Source organism: Myotis nattereri (assembly GCF_964212035.1).
Source record: "Myotis nattereri genome assembly, chromosome: 8".
Taxonomy (NCBI): domain Eukaryota; kingdom Metazoa; phylum Chordata; class Mammalia; order Chiroptera; family Vespertilionidae; genus Myotis; species Myotis nattereri.
Window position 1 is genome coordinate 87,849,124 of NC_138083.1, and position 16,551 is coordinate 87,865,674.

General features: G+C 41.4%; 1 protein-coding gene across 4 annotated transcripts in view; it reads right to left on the minus strand.

Annotated features, from left to right (window-relative positions):
- The window catches only part of DTNA (dystrobrevin alpha), a 311,835-nt gene that overhangs the window by 73,058 nt on the left and 222,226 nt on the right, over window positions 1–16,551 (minus strand). For all 4 annotated transcript variants that reach the window (XM_081097324.1, XM_081097321.1, XM_081097322.1 and 1 more), the window contains 2 exons: window positions 9,901–10,114; window positions 128–213 (listed from right to left, as the gene is read on the minus strand). In XM_081097324.1, the coding sequence (XP_080953450.1) occupies window positions 128–213; window positions 9,901–10,114 (300 nt within the window). The remainder of the gene's footprint in view (window positions 1–127; window positions 214–9,900; window positions 10,115–16,551) is intronic.

Genomic DNA, 16,551 nt, shown 5'->3' on the forward strand with positions numbered 1-16,551 from the left:
ATATTTCAAACAACTGTCATAGCATGAGGAAAGTCACAGGTGAGCAGGGGGACATGGCAGGACTGAGGAAGAGGGAAATGTGGTATGGAGGTGAGATAAGCGAAGAGAAACACGAAGAAGAACTTACATCTTAATTTGTCCATGATCTTCCCTCCACACAATGTGGCCAAAGCCATTTTGACAGCAAATACTGAAATTTTGCCATGGCCTTCCCTGTTTCATGATAATAGAAAAGAAAAAAAAAGATGTCATTTGGAGAACTTCCAGTAACAAGGTTTGACATTTTCTGTTCTGTAGAACTCACAGGACAGCTGATGCATTATGTGAACAATCCATTTAGCAAAGGTTGTGAATACAAGTCAACACACATTTCCAAACAACTGTCCAATCAGTTTCCTTCTTTCAAGAGCCAGCAGACTCTTCAAGTTATTCTTTGTAGATGGCAACTTGCTCAAAGCATGGACTGGCAGCCAGAGGGATATGTATCATTTAAATACGGGTTAAAGTCACAGAACATGGGTTTCTTAAAATAGTTTTATTAATGACAATTCCACAATTTCTACAATTTATTTAAACACTGCTTCCAATTTTTTTGGTCAGTGAATTCCTGACTTTTGTTAGAGTAACTATGAGGACTTTTTAATCACACATTTTTTCCCCCAATGATCATTTCTTTCCCACAAGCCAACTGTACTTAGGTTGATCCACCTACTTTTCAAAGGGAGCTGGTATTTTAAAGGGACAGAAGTAAAAGCTCTTTTTGACTGGTTCTCCTTCTACCTAAATGACACCAGAGCTGCCAAATCTTCACTGATTTATGAAGCATAACTAACTTGCCCTTCACAAAGTGTGATACAAAGGGCATACTGTAAGAAGTGTAATATTCCAGGTAATGACTTTCTAGCTGGAATAAACTCTTTATTCTTACGTCCTTAGAATCAGAAAGTGTATCATACAGAATTAGTAATTCACTGCTTTGATAGTTGTTACTCTTAAGAATGACCAAGAGTTATTTAAAAAAATAATGTGGCTGAAAGGTAAGTCAAGTCTTTATTGACAAGGGAGTAGTATATAGGATGAATCATTTATATGAATAAGATTCCTATAGCTGACATATTAGGAAAATAAGATGTAATAAATAGTTGTGTCTTTGTTCCTTACTAGACTTCAGAGTGAGATCATTTGTTGTTCATCATTGTTGTTGTCAGTCTTAGCAGAGTGACTGAAAAACATCTAGCTAGAATGCAAAACCGAATGAACCCTCTGCTAGTGAGGGTTCCCCCCATTTATATTTCTAAGCCTGGACACAAGACTATGTATTTACTCATTGGAAATCTTCACTTGGATATTCCATGTCAAACCAAGTGTGTTCAAAATAGAACTCAGCACCTTTACAGAGCTTCCCCATAATAGTGAGCCAATCCTATTACTAACCTGCTCTTCCTCCTCCAGTCCTTCTGATTGTTAGAATCGCTGTGTACCTAGTTACCCAGTGAATCCTGGGATGGGGATCAGCCTTGACTTCTTGCTCTTCCTAAACTCCCTAACACCCGAACACATGTTGAAGGCATTCAAATATCCCTCTTCACTGTACCTTGAACTCATTCTTTTCTTCCCATTCCCACTGCCATTTCTTCCAGCAGCTTTTGCTTTAACACTGTAATAGCCTCTTAAATATCCTGTTTGAATGCTCATATCACAAATTCAGCCATGTTATTTCATTATTTAAAACCCTTCTTGCTCTGTTTGCCTAAGGATTTGGTTTTAGCCTTTTCAGTCTTCTTCAGTCTTATTGGCTCCATTTCTGTTGCACTGCATAGCACACCACAGTCCCCCTGTTTAAGGCCTCCGCCTTTCCCAGGACTCTCCCACCCATTCATCAAGACCCAGCTCAACAGCTTCATTCACTCTGCTCTGAAAATACTTTTTTTGCTCACCTCCCGGATGTGGAGGCAATGGCTATCCCCTGCACTTTTGCCTTTTATGTGGGACCTACACCGTGCGACCTTGACTTGTTCATTTGCATGTCTGCATGTGACTCAACTCCACACTGAGAGACCTCGGGGGCAGGACTGCCTTCTGAGTTAGGTGAATTTCAGTACTTTGCACTTTGTCTCACACAGAGTCACTGAACAATACATTTCTTATATTAATTACTGGCTATTAATCGTTATAATTGGTGTTGGCAGAATTTCGAATGGCCACTCATTATGTTGTTTACTACTTTTAGAGCAGGCATCTATAATAAAAACGCAATCATTTTGTAAAAAACCACCTGATTAAAAGTTATTCCATGTCCCCTGCATTCCCAATTGCATGGATAACTAGAAATATAAAAAATTTTATTTTATGAAAGAATTAGCTTCTTTTCCTAAACTGAAACATGGCTCAAATAAGAACAGGAAAGTCTACACAGTGTGGAGGGACAGGAGTCATATAGGGATAAAATAGTCTTCAAAATGCAAAGAAATTGAACAGCATCATATGTGAGACTTTCAGAGCAATATGAGTTTCTTTCAGTGATTCGGAGCGAACAGTTTAACTCAAGAAAGGGAACAGACCACAGATGATGTTGGAACAGAGCGATCTCCAAAGGATGAAATGATGAGAGCTCACGGGTGAATGCTTAAATCTCAGCTTTTAATGAAGAAGATCATAGGGAGATTGCCAGTCCTGTATTGTTCCTGGAAATGCAAGATTAATGCTATGAAACCCAACAGTGGTTGTATCGGAGCTATTCTGCCAAATTGATACAATAAATCTCGGTAAATCACCAAGTGGAGGGCAGCTCAATGAGAGCTCTGCAGGAACTCAAGGGTGAAATTAGCCCACTGGAATGTATTGTTATGCAGGCTACGGTGCCAGATGGCAAATGTGACCCCTGTCGGGAAGGAGTCAGAGGTGGCTGTGTTCAGACCACTGACAAACCTTTAAGGAGTTGGAGGAGTGAGTGGAGATGACTGACTCCACAATGGAGACTTAAATACAGATGGATCCTTCCTTTCCTTTCCTTTTCTTTTTGAACATTTTCAGTAGATACAACAGGGTGAAGAAACGGGTGGGGGGAGGGGAGAGAAAGATTTTCTAAAGGCCTTTGACAAGATTCCATAACAAAGGCTACTCTTTACTGTCATCTTGGGATCAGGGTCCCTACTTTTGTGTGTAGAAAGAATTGGCATTAAATAAAGAAGCGAGCAGCAGAGAGAAGCTGGCTCCATCCCCCGTGGAGAAATGTAGGAACTACTCTCATTAGAAATGGTCCTTCATCGGGGCCGTTTGACGCGGGAACAGTCAGTGAGGCCCGTCCATGGCCAGGAAGTGGAAAGTCAAGCTCAGGAGGATGGATAACAGGAAGCTTTCCGGAATCGTGTGCAAATGGGCAGGAAAGCAGCCTATTGTTCCAAAGTGAGTCAGCACGTGCCAAGCCTCTAGGAGTGAAGCAGTAAAGCCCAACATATGGGGTGTTGGCTGTCGGCCACCACTTGGGAAGCAGCCCTGCCAGAGTGTACGGCAGAGGAAAACCATAGATTGTCCCTAAGGCTGCGGGCCAGGCCGCCTCCGCATGGGCGAGCCCTGGAGAGCACCGGAGAACATCTATCTCTTCTCTCGCTTTTATGAAACGCCATGGCAGCATGCCTTGCACTTCACGTGCAGTTCTATGGCCACCCCGAGAAACACGTCACAGAGCCGATGTGCCTGAGGTTCTGTGCTTCATTGGGAATCAGTGATTGATGACAGGACCACGTAGCTTTTCTTTGTAAAGTCAAGCTTTAGTGCAGCTGACATTGTAATAGCATAAAAGATACAGTGGGAGCTTAAAACAGATATTTACTATTGGCCTGTCCTTTTTTTATTAAAAAAATAAGTTTATTTTCAATGTAAAAATTTTATTTATTTTAATATTTTCTTTTTCAGTGTAGAGTGAGAACACAATGGATAAAACATACTTTACTCTCTCCACCCCCCGCCCTCCTCCACTATTTGTCTTTTTGGCATAATGGAATATATCCCACTTATAAGCCAATTACACTGAAGGTTTTGCTGATGCAAACTTTACTTTCCTGTTCTAGCTTGATGTCAAAAAACACCCAATTATATGGTTATATTGGTATTTAGGTAATAACTAAATGGGTATTTAAAAGAACTAGCAAATTATCAAAGGTACAAATTGGAATTGCTTCATAAATCAATGTTTCCTTTTTTTTTAAATAAAAATTTCCCTTTATAATTTGTTTTCTGACTTTGCATGTTTTCAAAATTTTCTGAGGGGCAACTGATTGATGATGGAAACAAAGAAAGCACGCTCCCTTGGGTTACTATATGGACATCTGCAGCGTGTCTGTCTGTCTGTCTTAAAAACATTTGACTCATCCTAATAAAAAGTGAGTCATTATGCTCAGATTCCATGAGTTTACAGAGAAAAGCCGATTTCTTTGAACTAAGAACGTATTACCTTCAGGGAAAAGTTGTCTGGGTGGGAAAATCTGCTTCGACAAGAAGGAAAAACAACCAATAGATAAGGATAGGTCTGGGATACCGGGCCGGATTCAAAACAGAATGTACATTTTCTCCAAATAGCTAAGAGAGGTTCTCCAAGCAGAAGTGAAAGAATCCCATGACCAATTTCACGTCCCTGAGAGTGGGATTTGGAATTGGACTGAGTCTTTTTTGAACAGGCTGGAGGAATTCTTTCTCTGTCTAGGAGTACTACAATCAGAAGCTCGTCTTCTGCCAATCTGTTTTACAGAAACATTTGGTAAGCATTTTTGATACGCAAAGGCACAACACTCAACCTGCGCCATCACTTCCGCCTCTGGCTTCTTTCCTGGGATGATTGGCTGATAGGCATCACTCACTTAGTGACTCAGTAGATATGTAGTGACAATGCTTAAGAGGCTGGGATTTTACTCACAGCCTATTGGAGAGGAAGGTGAAAACCAGTTAGTTTTCAGACTACACATTTTCACAAAGTGCAGGGAGCGCATCCTATTCATCTCTAGTCCCCAGTAATATCCTAGTACCTGGCACATAGCAAGCTCTTTATATGTATACATGCTTTCTGACTTACCGCTTAAGTTTTATATTGAGAAATTCTAAGTGTTTGAGTAAAATTGCAAACATTGACTTTAATGGCCCTTAATATTAGATTGTACAGTCATGTGATCCCTTGAATTTAGAAGTGATCACATACATAATTTGGCCTAGATCACATACGTAACTCTTGTTTTGGGGGTAGTGAAGCTAACATGTGGACAGGTAGAAACTCCTCATTTGACTCTGGCATCCCAGAGGTTAGTAAACTGTCTGGGAAGAGAAGCTCTCATAGCACTGGGCCAGGTGAGTTTGCCAGAAGTTTCTCCAGAATGGAAGGGGCCAATACTGTCGACATTGTCTCCCTTACCCCCATGAAATCCCATCTGCTACTCATCCAGAGTATAAGTCAGAAAGAGGAGTGGCATTGAGATGTTCAATTTATCTACAGCTGTGAAAACTCTTCAGAAAGTGATTCAATTTTTAGCAACATAAGTATTTTCTTCCAGAACAAAATTTTAGTGACTAGATGAGAAAATTCTATGGATATCTCGAATTTAAGATGTGCATAGAAAATCCAAGTAAGCAAAATTTTAAATATTTAGTTCTAGCCATATGGGTAATGAAGAAAAAAAAGAAAAACATTTGGTTTCATATGACTCTTCTCTTTTTCCTTTGCCTCAAAAGTGAACAACATGTTTTGTTTTTGCACAGAGAAATGGCCATGCTCTTTGTAGCACGTCTTGCATTAAACATCAGAATAATTTTTAAAACTCAAAAGGCAGAAGGATTTTGGCAGAATTCCAGGATTATTTCACATCCATCCATCTTAATAGTGTTGTGGTTCTTTTCATCGTGTTGAGGGCTGGGGGGGGGGGGAGGGGGGGCACGGTCAGCAGTGGGAATGAATGTTCAAATGGCTCAGCAAGGTGCCATATGTCAAACAGACAGGAAAAGACCAGGATTTTGTATTCTGTATTCTCTATGAGAGACTATTGTACAATGGATCTGAGTTCTGGATGACAGTCATAAAAATGGCTCTAAATCTACAATGTGTAACTTGTTAAGTCCAAATATATCTTTCACACACACTCTGTCAAATATGTCTAAATACCACACACTGAAAAGGCTAGAAATGTGAGGGTAATAATAATATCCTATAATAAGCAGGGAAAGCCTGGGGGAAAGTCCATTAATTCTCATTTAAAAAATGAAACAGAAAGCATGAATAGAAATGAACTTAAACTGCTTCCTGAAACAAAATGATTTTGACTTTTCTCTCCACTCACCTCATCTAGTATGCAGCTGTACGACCTGTAAATTATTTAACCTCTTGTCTCAGCTGCATCACTTACTCACCCTGGAGAATTATGATAATATAGTGCCAGATCTGTAAGATTGTTGGGACACAGTAAATGAGGAGGGCATCTTAGCTATTATTACAATGATTATATTATCATCATTAGAGAATTGGCCTGAAAAATGGAGCTGGACCCCTGAAAATAGGAAAGTCACCCCTCCTTTTATTATTTACCACTGTCCTACTATGAGTTTTGAGTGGCTGAATATATGTGAAAATAACGTTTGCCAAAAACAAGGCCATTGTCCCATAATCTACTTTATGAGGAACTATCCTAACAAGAAAGATTCTCCTGAGTTGAAATGAGATTAAGTTAACAGACTAAATTGATATTAGTCTTTCCCAGGAATAGGAAGAGAGTAAGTATATTGAAATCTTTTGTGAAAATAGGACCATGTGCATTAGTGACTGTGAATGTTTGATTTTCTTCTCTTGTGGAGCAGAAGTTAAAATAGAGGGTGCGAATCTTGGTGACAGAGCAAACTTGGACTCACTAGTCTTGGTAATATATCAGAGATCAAGAAGGACTGAATCTCAGAAAACAATGAAATCAGTGTGACAAGAGCTAAGAAAAGTCATTCTTTGATTTTCATTCATTCATTCATTCACTCACTGGGTGATTCATTATGAGCTGTGTAGTATACTGGGTGCTGTGCGTACAAAGAAGAAGACCTGGTTCCACTCTAAGGCAGCTTATGGGAGCCAGGCAGATGAACAGTAAGACATGCGCTAGAAGAGAACAGCAGAACCAGGTATAAGGAGCTGGGAGCTGGGAAAGGATGAGCAAGTCAGCCACGAGAGGTGAATTGCTCCACCGTGTATCTGATTCGAGATCTTACCTCTCGACAAGGCCACACTTTTAAGAATTACTTTCAAGGTAACCATTCTACCTCAATAAAGCTGTTTAAATAATAATGATTTTCATCTAACTTTCTGTCATGTTATTTTTCTTTTGTACTTTCTATTTTCTAAAAAAGAATAACAATAAAAGTCCTTAGAATATTCCAAAGAGATATGTCCTCATTTCAGATCATTTTCTTGGCAGAGTCCAACTGGGTAGGTCTGGTGAATTTTAAGGCACCATGAAAATAATGACCACTTTTCTTTGAATCCAAGTTCTTATTTTTCATGAATTTACATTGGTGTAATCTCTTTCTAATTCATTATCTCTTTTGAGATCAGGTTCTTAAGGTATCTCTAACTTCTACTTTGGATTTTATGTTTTTTCCTCTTCTTAATCTGTTCATTTAAATACAACAAATAAAAGAAAATCTCTTAAATGTGTGATTCTATAATAGCAACAGCACATCCTTGATCTTCTAGTATCAGGCTCATTCATGTCGACCACAATACAGGACTCCTTTATAAACACTTGGGTGGGTCACGGGATAGGTGGTAGGAGGTGACATCAGATTTCCATACTGAATCTCATTTGGATAAATAGGAGTTTACAACAATAAGAAAGAGATCAACATTCATTTTATTCTTGTTTCTCTTCTTATATTCCCTTCTAAGTTGAATTTTCAGATATCAGTACTTCCTGGTAGCTTATATCTCACATTGTCTAAAATGTGAAAAGCCACAAGAGGGGAAATTTGATTATCAGTAGAATGGCATATACTCATCTGCTCTGTCAAAGGACCGAAGGCAGAAGTACCTTCAGGCTGGGGCCCCGTGTGAATGTGTCTCTACCATGAGATCTCTATGTAGATGTGTCTATCCATCTACTACAATGAGATCACAGGCCTTCATATCTGTGTGAAGAGTAGGGACCAAACAAAGGTTTCTTCTGAACATTTGTGTGACCTGCGCCTGACCTTGGTATAGTCCTTAAGCTTAGCGCTCATCATTCTTGAAATAATTCAGCCATAGTATCATAGTTATTTAAAAAACAGTTACAGCTCTATTTTTTGAAATGATCTCCCCATTATGTCTAAACAATAGTGAAAAATATAACCCTATTAGTTTCAGTCCCATATATTTTACTAAATCCCCCTTCCTTATTATTAATCTGCCCTGTTTCCATATTTATAGAATGGGCCCAAATTATCTTTTAGCTTTGATTCTTTATGAGTCACCCAGTAGTACTCTAAGAGTGAGCAGGAAATTATATAACTCTCTTTATATTTTCCATTGTGATGCTTATAACAAGTAAGTCCCTTAAAGACTCGACGGGTGAGTCTGCAAGCTGCCCTGCTCTTGCTAAGGGGACAGGATGGGAACGCTCCTTCTAGGACTTCCATGGCCTGGCTCCTTCCTGCCACCTGTCCTGTGGAACCACAGCCTCTCTACCTGCCCTGCTCGGTTATCATAGCGATTAGCCCAAAGCAGTACATCAGTTCTGAGGTCGGTACAGACTGAGCACAGAATTGTTTACTGCAACTTAAGAATTTCTCAGACCATAAGAATCTCAGAAGCAACAATGCATACTGGTCAGACTGAGCACAAACACTTCTGTTAGTGCCCGGGTTGCAAAGGCACAGAGGGTGACTTTTGTAAGTCAGGGGCATAAAAACGTTAGCCTGGCTGGACCATCCCCTGTGCCCGCCTTACATATTCCTGAGCACTGGCCAGACCATGAGACTGAGGCTGGAACGCTTCCGAGAGTCTTAAAGTGAGACTGCCGAAAGGTCAAGTTAGTAATTTCCCTTTTTCATATTCAAAGCCAGTCGCGAAAGTGGAGGCGTTGATACCATCTCTAGGCCAGAGGCTTTCACAAGAACCCCTATGAAATTACAGGCTGATCATGTAATTCAGGGGTGTTTTTCTATCTCACAAGGCTGCACGATGCCGTGGAGAAGGCACCTCGGCTGAATACCTAAGCGCCCACCCTGCCCCTGCACGCTGAGGCCCCGGACAATGACAGTCCCTTTGTGCTTCAGCTCCTTTACCCGTGGAAAAGGAGATTTGGAAGCGCAGTCTTTAAGATCTCAGGCAGCTCTGAAATTCTCTGATTCCGTGAGGGGAAATGATAAGAGAATGAGGCTGGGTTTCAATCGTGGTGTGTGGACAGCTTCACTCTGCGTTACGCGGCACGTCCTCGGCCAGGCCATGCCAGGCAGGTCATAGCTATTCTCACTGGGCTGGCCCCGACACCCCTTCCTACCTCTCACTGTTCACTCCAGGGTCTTGTCGCTTCCCCTCAGAAACACTGTCTTGGGCAATTTGCAAAGAAGAGAGTGAAAATCATCCCCCCTCTGCAAGCTTCATTAAATCGCTTCCCTGGCACGCCATCGCACACTTTCAAGCGTCCACAGCTTCTAGAAAGCATGGGCTGAGTTAAATACAGGTCAGGACATACAATACAATTGTACTCAATTTCCTATTTTACTCTCTAGCCTTTTCCACAGCACTTAAAATTTATGTCAAACACAGAGACCCTTTATTGAAATAAGTATCTGATCAAGACGAAAGAGGCAGCAGGTTGCTCGGGAAAATTCTCTGCAATAAAGACCGAGAAGGTACAAGAGGAACATGTAAAACGTAACCGCCATTCAGAAGGCACTCACGGGTCAAAGGCCGCCAGCAGGAAGTTGAGCAGGAGGCCGATGGACTGCTCCACGTGGATCTGGTGCGTGGTGGGCATCCGCTTGTTGAGCTGGTAAAAAATGGTGGAGAGCACAGCCTCCAGGCGAGCCACGTTGAGTTCCGTGTTCGGGTCCAGGTTGTTCAGCGCATTTTCCCGCAGAGCTTCTATGACGTTCCAAATGTCCACCAGGTGCACTGCGCACAGGTAAAGGAGAGTGAACGCATCAGGCCATGGTGCAAAGAAAGGCAAGCTCACTATTTCACACGTCCCCCTGTCAAGGCGCTCGCCGGCTGTGTGTTTGACGACTGTAGGGTTGCCGTGAGCACAGTACACAGTGCATCATTCTAAAGACTGGATGCACAGTGTATAATAGCATGCAAATGCTTTACTGAATACCACAGTAGATAGTTACTTCTAGTCTGCATAACAACCCTGAAAATATAGCTGTTTTCCCCTCATTACAGGTGAGGAAACAGGATCAGGGAAGTTCACTGACAAAACACAAGACCAAGTCCAGTCCATGGCAAAACTGGCCTTCAAATCCAAGTCAGTCTGGCTTCTTTAAAAAACCGACATAAAGTTGGCATTTAACATCGTGGACCTAGAAGGTATAGACTACATGGATTAGATAAATTTATACATCGCAATCCCATTACCATAGTGTTAGCTAACATCTCCATCAGGTTCTATCATTTCCTTTTTACAGTGAGAACATTTAAGATCTAGTTTCTCAGCAACTTAGAAGTAGATACTATTTGTGATTATAGTTATCAAGTCTATTGGCTTAAAAGCGTTTTCCCGTTGTACATGCTAACCCCCTAAAAAAAAAAGAGAGAAAAAAACTCCACAACACTTAAATTGTATTATTTGGAAGGATGTCATAACTGCATTTGAGAATTTAAAATATTTTCATTTACATATTCTTAGTAGTGTAAGATTTAAAATAAGAAGAAAGTGGACAGGAAGACGGGGTGGGGGGGGGTATGAGGTATCACTACAATGCAACAGCAGAACTTCGCTGGTGAGAACAAACAGCCAATTAACTTAAGTCATGGTTGCTTTCACTAGGGTGGTCAAGAAATCCATTTCTATTTCTGTTCGCCCTGAGGTCTTGTTATGATGTCCCAGAAACCATCGCCACAATCAAGATAACACATCCATCATCCCCAAAAATCTCCGTGTGCTCCTTTGAAATCTGTCCCAAACCACAGATCTGCTTTCTGTCATGATTTTCTAGAATCCTATATAGCTGAAATCATCCAATGTGTACTCTTGGTTTTTTTTTTGTGTGTGTTTTTTTTTTGGGGGGGGGGGCGCGTTTCTGGATACTTGTACTAGTGTAACCATTTTGAAAGTCATCCACGTTGTTGGATGTATCAGTAGTTTGTTCCTTTTTGTTGCTGAATAGTATTCTATTAGATGGATATATCACAATTTGGTTGTCAACACACCTGCTGATGGACATTTGGGTTGTTCTGGTTTGATAAAGAATAAGTTGCTATGCACAATCATGTACAAATCTTGGTACAGACATAAGCTTCCAGTTCTCTTGCTAAGTACTTAGAAAGGAAGTGGCTATGTTGTATGGTAGGTGTATATTTAATTTTTGAAAATCTCCCCAAGTGTTTTTCAAAGTAGTTGCACTATCTTACATTCCCATTAAGAGTGTATGAGAGTTTCAGTTTCACCACAATTCCACCAAGTTCTGGGTTCACTTTTCATTACACTTTTGCATTTGGAAATAAATGTTGTCTTTCTCAATGAAGGGCAGTTCCAGTTCCTGAGAAATGTGCATTCCCAAGTTCTAATTTCTGACACTGTGTTTAAAGACACAAAACTGACACCTATGAGCTCCTCGACTTGGAGTCCAGAGCAGTGGACTTGGAGTCTGAAGACCTAGGTGCAAATCTGGCTCTTCTACAAGAGTTTACCCTCTTAGCTTCGAAGACTTACAGCCTCACTTCCTACTTTATGAAGTGGGTATTGTGTTCCTTAAATGGGAAATGCATAAAGTCAAAAGCAGTATTGCCTCGTATACAGGCACAATACATTATACATGAACAAATGAATAAAGTAAGTTCATATAAATTTTTCTTTTTGCATATCTTTGGGTTCTGACACAGGAACACAAATCACTTTTCAAATGAATTACTTTAATGTTAAATTTGGATAAAGTCAGATTTATGGGTTTTTGAATTTACAAAATTCTCTGTATATCACACAAGGAAATTATTTGTATTTTTTGATGTTATTTGTCAAATTTTCCACTTTAACAAGCAAGGTGCTTAAAAAAATAGCATCTATAAGTTGAATTTATTTATTTTTTGAGGAAAAAAGCTGGGATTTTTACCACTATTCCCTACATATTTGATCTCTAGAGCCTCTGGGTCCAGCCCTTGGGGAGATGTGTGGCGCAGGACACAAAAAGAGCAGCGATGAGGGACCCGGCCTGTTGTCCTGATTGGTATCTGTGCTTCCTGACTCTGGGTCATGTGAAACAGGCACTGGAGAAGACGCACATGAACGGTGAACTTGAGCATAGGAGGGAGATGGCTACAGCCAAGAAGGAGAAACGGCTGCTGGGAGAGGGAGGGCATCTGGATGCTTAGGTTTCTCCTAGAGTCTTTGTAGGGCACAGAGAGGCTCCCAGGGTTCCCAGGGGTGGAATCATACAAGTCCATGGAAGCAGACAGCATGTCCATAGATGGTGGGAGGGTCCCTCAGGAACTCCAGCCTCTGTGTGCTCAGCCTACACCAATCTCCTCTCTGCCAAACCCACTTTCTCTGGGATTCTCTCCCTTGATGAATAGCCTCAGCCCCTACATTCTTCCCCGACCCTAGCTAGAATCTGGATTTCATCCCTGGATCCTCATATCTCATATACAATCAATGACCGAGTCCTACTGGGCTCCATCTCCAAAGTATCAGTTTAATTCCTCCATTTCCATGGACTCTTATTCCATCACCCAATTTCACCACCCAATGTTATCACCATTATCTCATTGACTAGGTCCATTCTTTCATCTTCATTCTTTCTCCACACCAATTCATTCTAAACACTGTAGCCAGGTAGTATTTCTGAACTGCATATCTGACTTGTCACGCATATGTTGTGTAAACTCCTTGAATAACTTCCCATTAAGTTGAAACTCTTCAACATGGATGGTGAAGTTCTTTCAGACCTGGCCCCACTTCCTTCTCATCTAGGTCTTAGTGTCAACACCACTTCTTCATGGATGCTTGTCTGGATTTCTCACCTCTAGGTTTTGTGCCCCCCTACTTGCCACCTTAGGGCCCTGCTCTCCCCATTATTCAGTGGACTCTGTGCAGGCAGGCTGGTTCTCTGTTTGTCCTCTGCATCGTATGATGCACAGGAAGAGACTCCGTCTGCCATGATACTGTTCACACCCCCAGCCTCACACACCGCAGGAGCTTAATACATATCTGTTGGCTCAGTAAACACATGACAAGAATGTGCATGTGACTACTAAAGAGGCAATAATGTATAGTCACGCAGAATCACAAAAGCCTTGGCTTGAATCCCAGGTACATCATCTGTCATGTTACTTGGCTTTTCTGAGCTTTCATCTTAGCAAAGTGGGGCTGGCAAGAGCATCTACCCTCAGATGATTACTATACAGAATTGGAAAAAAAGAATAAATGGGGTGATGCTTATAAATTGCTTGGATAGGGCATGTAACTTGGGAAATAATAATATGGACACATAAAGTATCTAGAAATCATATGAAAGCTACTAAAAATAAGTATGTTCTATACTTGGGCTTTCACATTTAAAGTCTCCATATAAGGAAAAAGGAAGTACTAATTATGGCTGTGAGACTAGATAATTATACATGAAAGTACAAATGAGGCTTCATAGTTATGTGCAAGGCCCTGGGGTAGGGCCTGGGGACTCAATGGCAAACAATGCAGACGTGGCTCCTGCCTCGGGGAACCGAGTCTGAAGGGGACACAGAGATGAGTCACAGTCACACAAACAGATAAGCAGAAATTCTGTGACTTGCTGGGTTATGTTATGGCTGTGAAGGGGCCAGAAGTACAAGAAAAGCACTTCACACGGTATTTCGTGCACAATAAGCATAGTTCAATATCTACCAGTTATCATTGAGAAAGATGAGTATCACAATTTTTTTGCTGAGTTGAGGAGGAACACTATGAAATGTGCTAAGTCAAGAGTCATTAGGCAGTTATCAAGGGGTCTGTTTTAAAGTCTGACTGTTGTAGAAATATGCTGCTTCCAGTTGAGCATTTTGGAAAATAGGACATCTAGGTATGCAGAATGGTGATATACCACTAGATGGCACTGCACACATTTTACTAATAGCTCTCAAGCTGTAACTGTCCATCACAAAGCACCTGCTATTAGGTATAGGCGACAGGAAGTGGGGTTTCCTCATCCATATGACGGTATACATTTTACACTAATAGGCTAGAAAAGGCAACAGTTTGCACAGTGACATTATTTTGTTAACATCAATCATATCAAGAATAAACAAAAGGTTTTCTTAGAAGTAGAATTTAGTTCTTCATAGAATCAAAAATACGGTTAGTGTTAACTGCAGATAATTAATCATGAATACCTCACAGTAGCTTTGTCTTTATAAATAAAATAGACAAAACTTCAACGTTTTGTCTTAAATTCAAGAAATCCCAGGTGGAAAGAAAAAGGCTAGGATGAGGATTGGGGGAGGAGGGTTTGGGGTTCGGGGAGGGGGGTGGTTTCCCCATGGGCAGAGAAGAATTTTCGAATCTCAAGTGATGTTGCTCATGTGCCCCACTATTTGAATAGGAGATGGGCTCTTAGTTCAGAGTTAGAGATGACTTAAATCCAGGCGTCCCTGGGGAATGTACAGAAATGCCAAACTCATTGATAGCTAATAGAAATGATGGATGACATAAGTGTTATTGGAAGTAGTAGAACTATGTGAATAGGGTAAAATACAGAAGAGAGGGTACAGGAAGTACAGGAATATCAAAAGACAGCTTCAAGATTTAGTCTATCTCTGAGTTTGTCCAGAACCAGCCTTCCCGGGACCCCCTCATAGAGACCAGGTGCAGGCCAGTGGCTCTAAGCATGAAGCCCTTTTTCCTGAAGCACTTGGAGATCTCTTCAAAATTCCCAAGCCCAGACTCGACCACTCACTGACTAGAATTGAGGAGGGTGGGCAAGGGTTTTAACAAAGCTCTGCAGGTGATTCTTCCAACCACTCATTTAGAAGCCTTGGGACGGCTCTCAGAGGGCCTTCAGCTAGGGAAGGCCAATAAACAACCATCTTGCAGAGCTTTCACTTCCATCACTTCGGAGGAGTGTCTCTCACTGGAGTCACCTACGAGGTTGGACACAGCTCCCTCGTGATGCCGCTGTGGCTGGTCTGGGCCATACTTGGGATTGCAAGGTACAAAGTCTGCTAGGAATGCAGACTCTCAGCACCCTCCCCCCTTAGGCCTAGAGAATCAGAATCTGCCTTTTAACAACATCCCCCGTGTACATTCACACCAAAGTACAAGAAGAAGTGCCTGAAATCGGTAATTTTCACTCCTCTCGCATCAAGATGGCCTGTGATGTCCTATTAGGTTGTGAGGTGAGCAGCAAGAAGCTGGTAGTTACCAATTAATTTCTGCAGTTTAAGGGTGATTTCTGTGATTATGTACATACACACTGTTTTAGAGGGGTTCGATGGACGTCTATAAGAAGGCCACTCACTGCATCATGATCTGCTTTCATATCATATGTGAAAGGAAATGGCAGTTGGGCTGAGAATGGAAGATGATTTGTTGATATGCCACAGGGACTACATATGCCATGGGGATATATATATATATATATATATATATATATATATATATATATATATCTCCTCTACTGTGTACACTGTGTGTGTGTGCACCCATGTTCACGCCCTCTCAACCCACAGCCACCCTGGCTATTCATGTCTCCAGTGATGGTGACTGGTGTCTGAGTCTTTGCTATGACTTGTTTTCCTATTTTTTAAAAATAGATTTTTATTGATAAAGAGGATAAAAGAGGGTGAGAGAGATAGAAACATCAATGATGAGAGAGAATCATTGACCGGCTGCCTCCTGCAGGCCCCACACTGGGATCGAGTCTGCAACCCAGGCATGTACCATGACCGGGAACCGAACTGTGACCTCCTGGTTCATAGGTTGACGCTCAACCCCTGAGCCATGCTGGCGGGCTCCTTTTCCCATTTCTGAGACACACAGGTAAATGCAGATTTGCCTTGCTCGTCAGACCCCAGGGTAAAGGAGATAGGTCATTTCTCCTGAAAATTCATCCAGTTCTCTCCTCCCTGGACCTAGATCTCCTGACCTTCAGTGCACGATTTCTGGGTGAAATTTCCACTGTAGTCACACTCTTCAGAGTCTGAGAACCAAGTTCAGGTGGTATTTCTGATTAGTTTACGCTGCGGGTTTGAAGTGCCAAATGGTGTGTGTTTCATAGCATATTCTTAAAATATGCTTGTTGGCTGGGAGGGAAGTTAATCATGGTGATTCATTCCTTTAGTTACCCGATAAAGTTCTGGTGTCCTTGCAGCTGAAAGATGCACACACGTATAAGCTTTGTCTTTTTCCTGTGACAGCTCTCAAA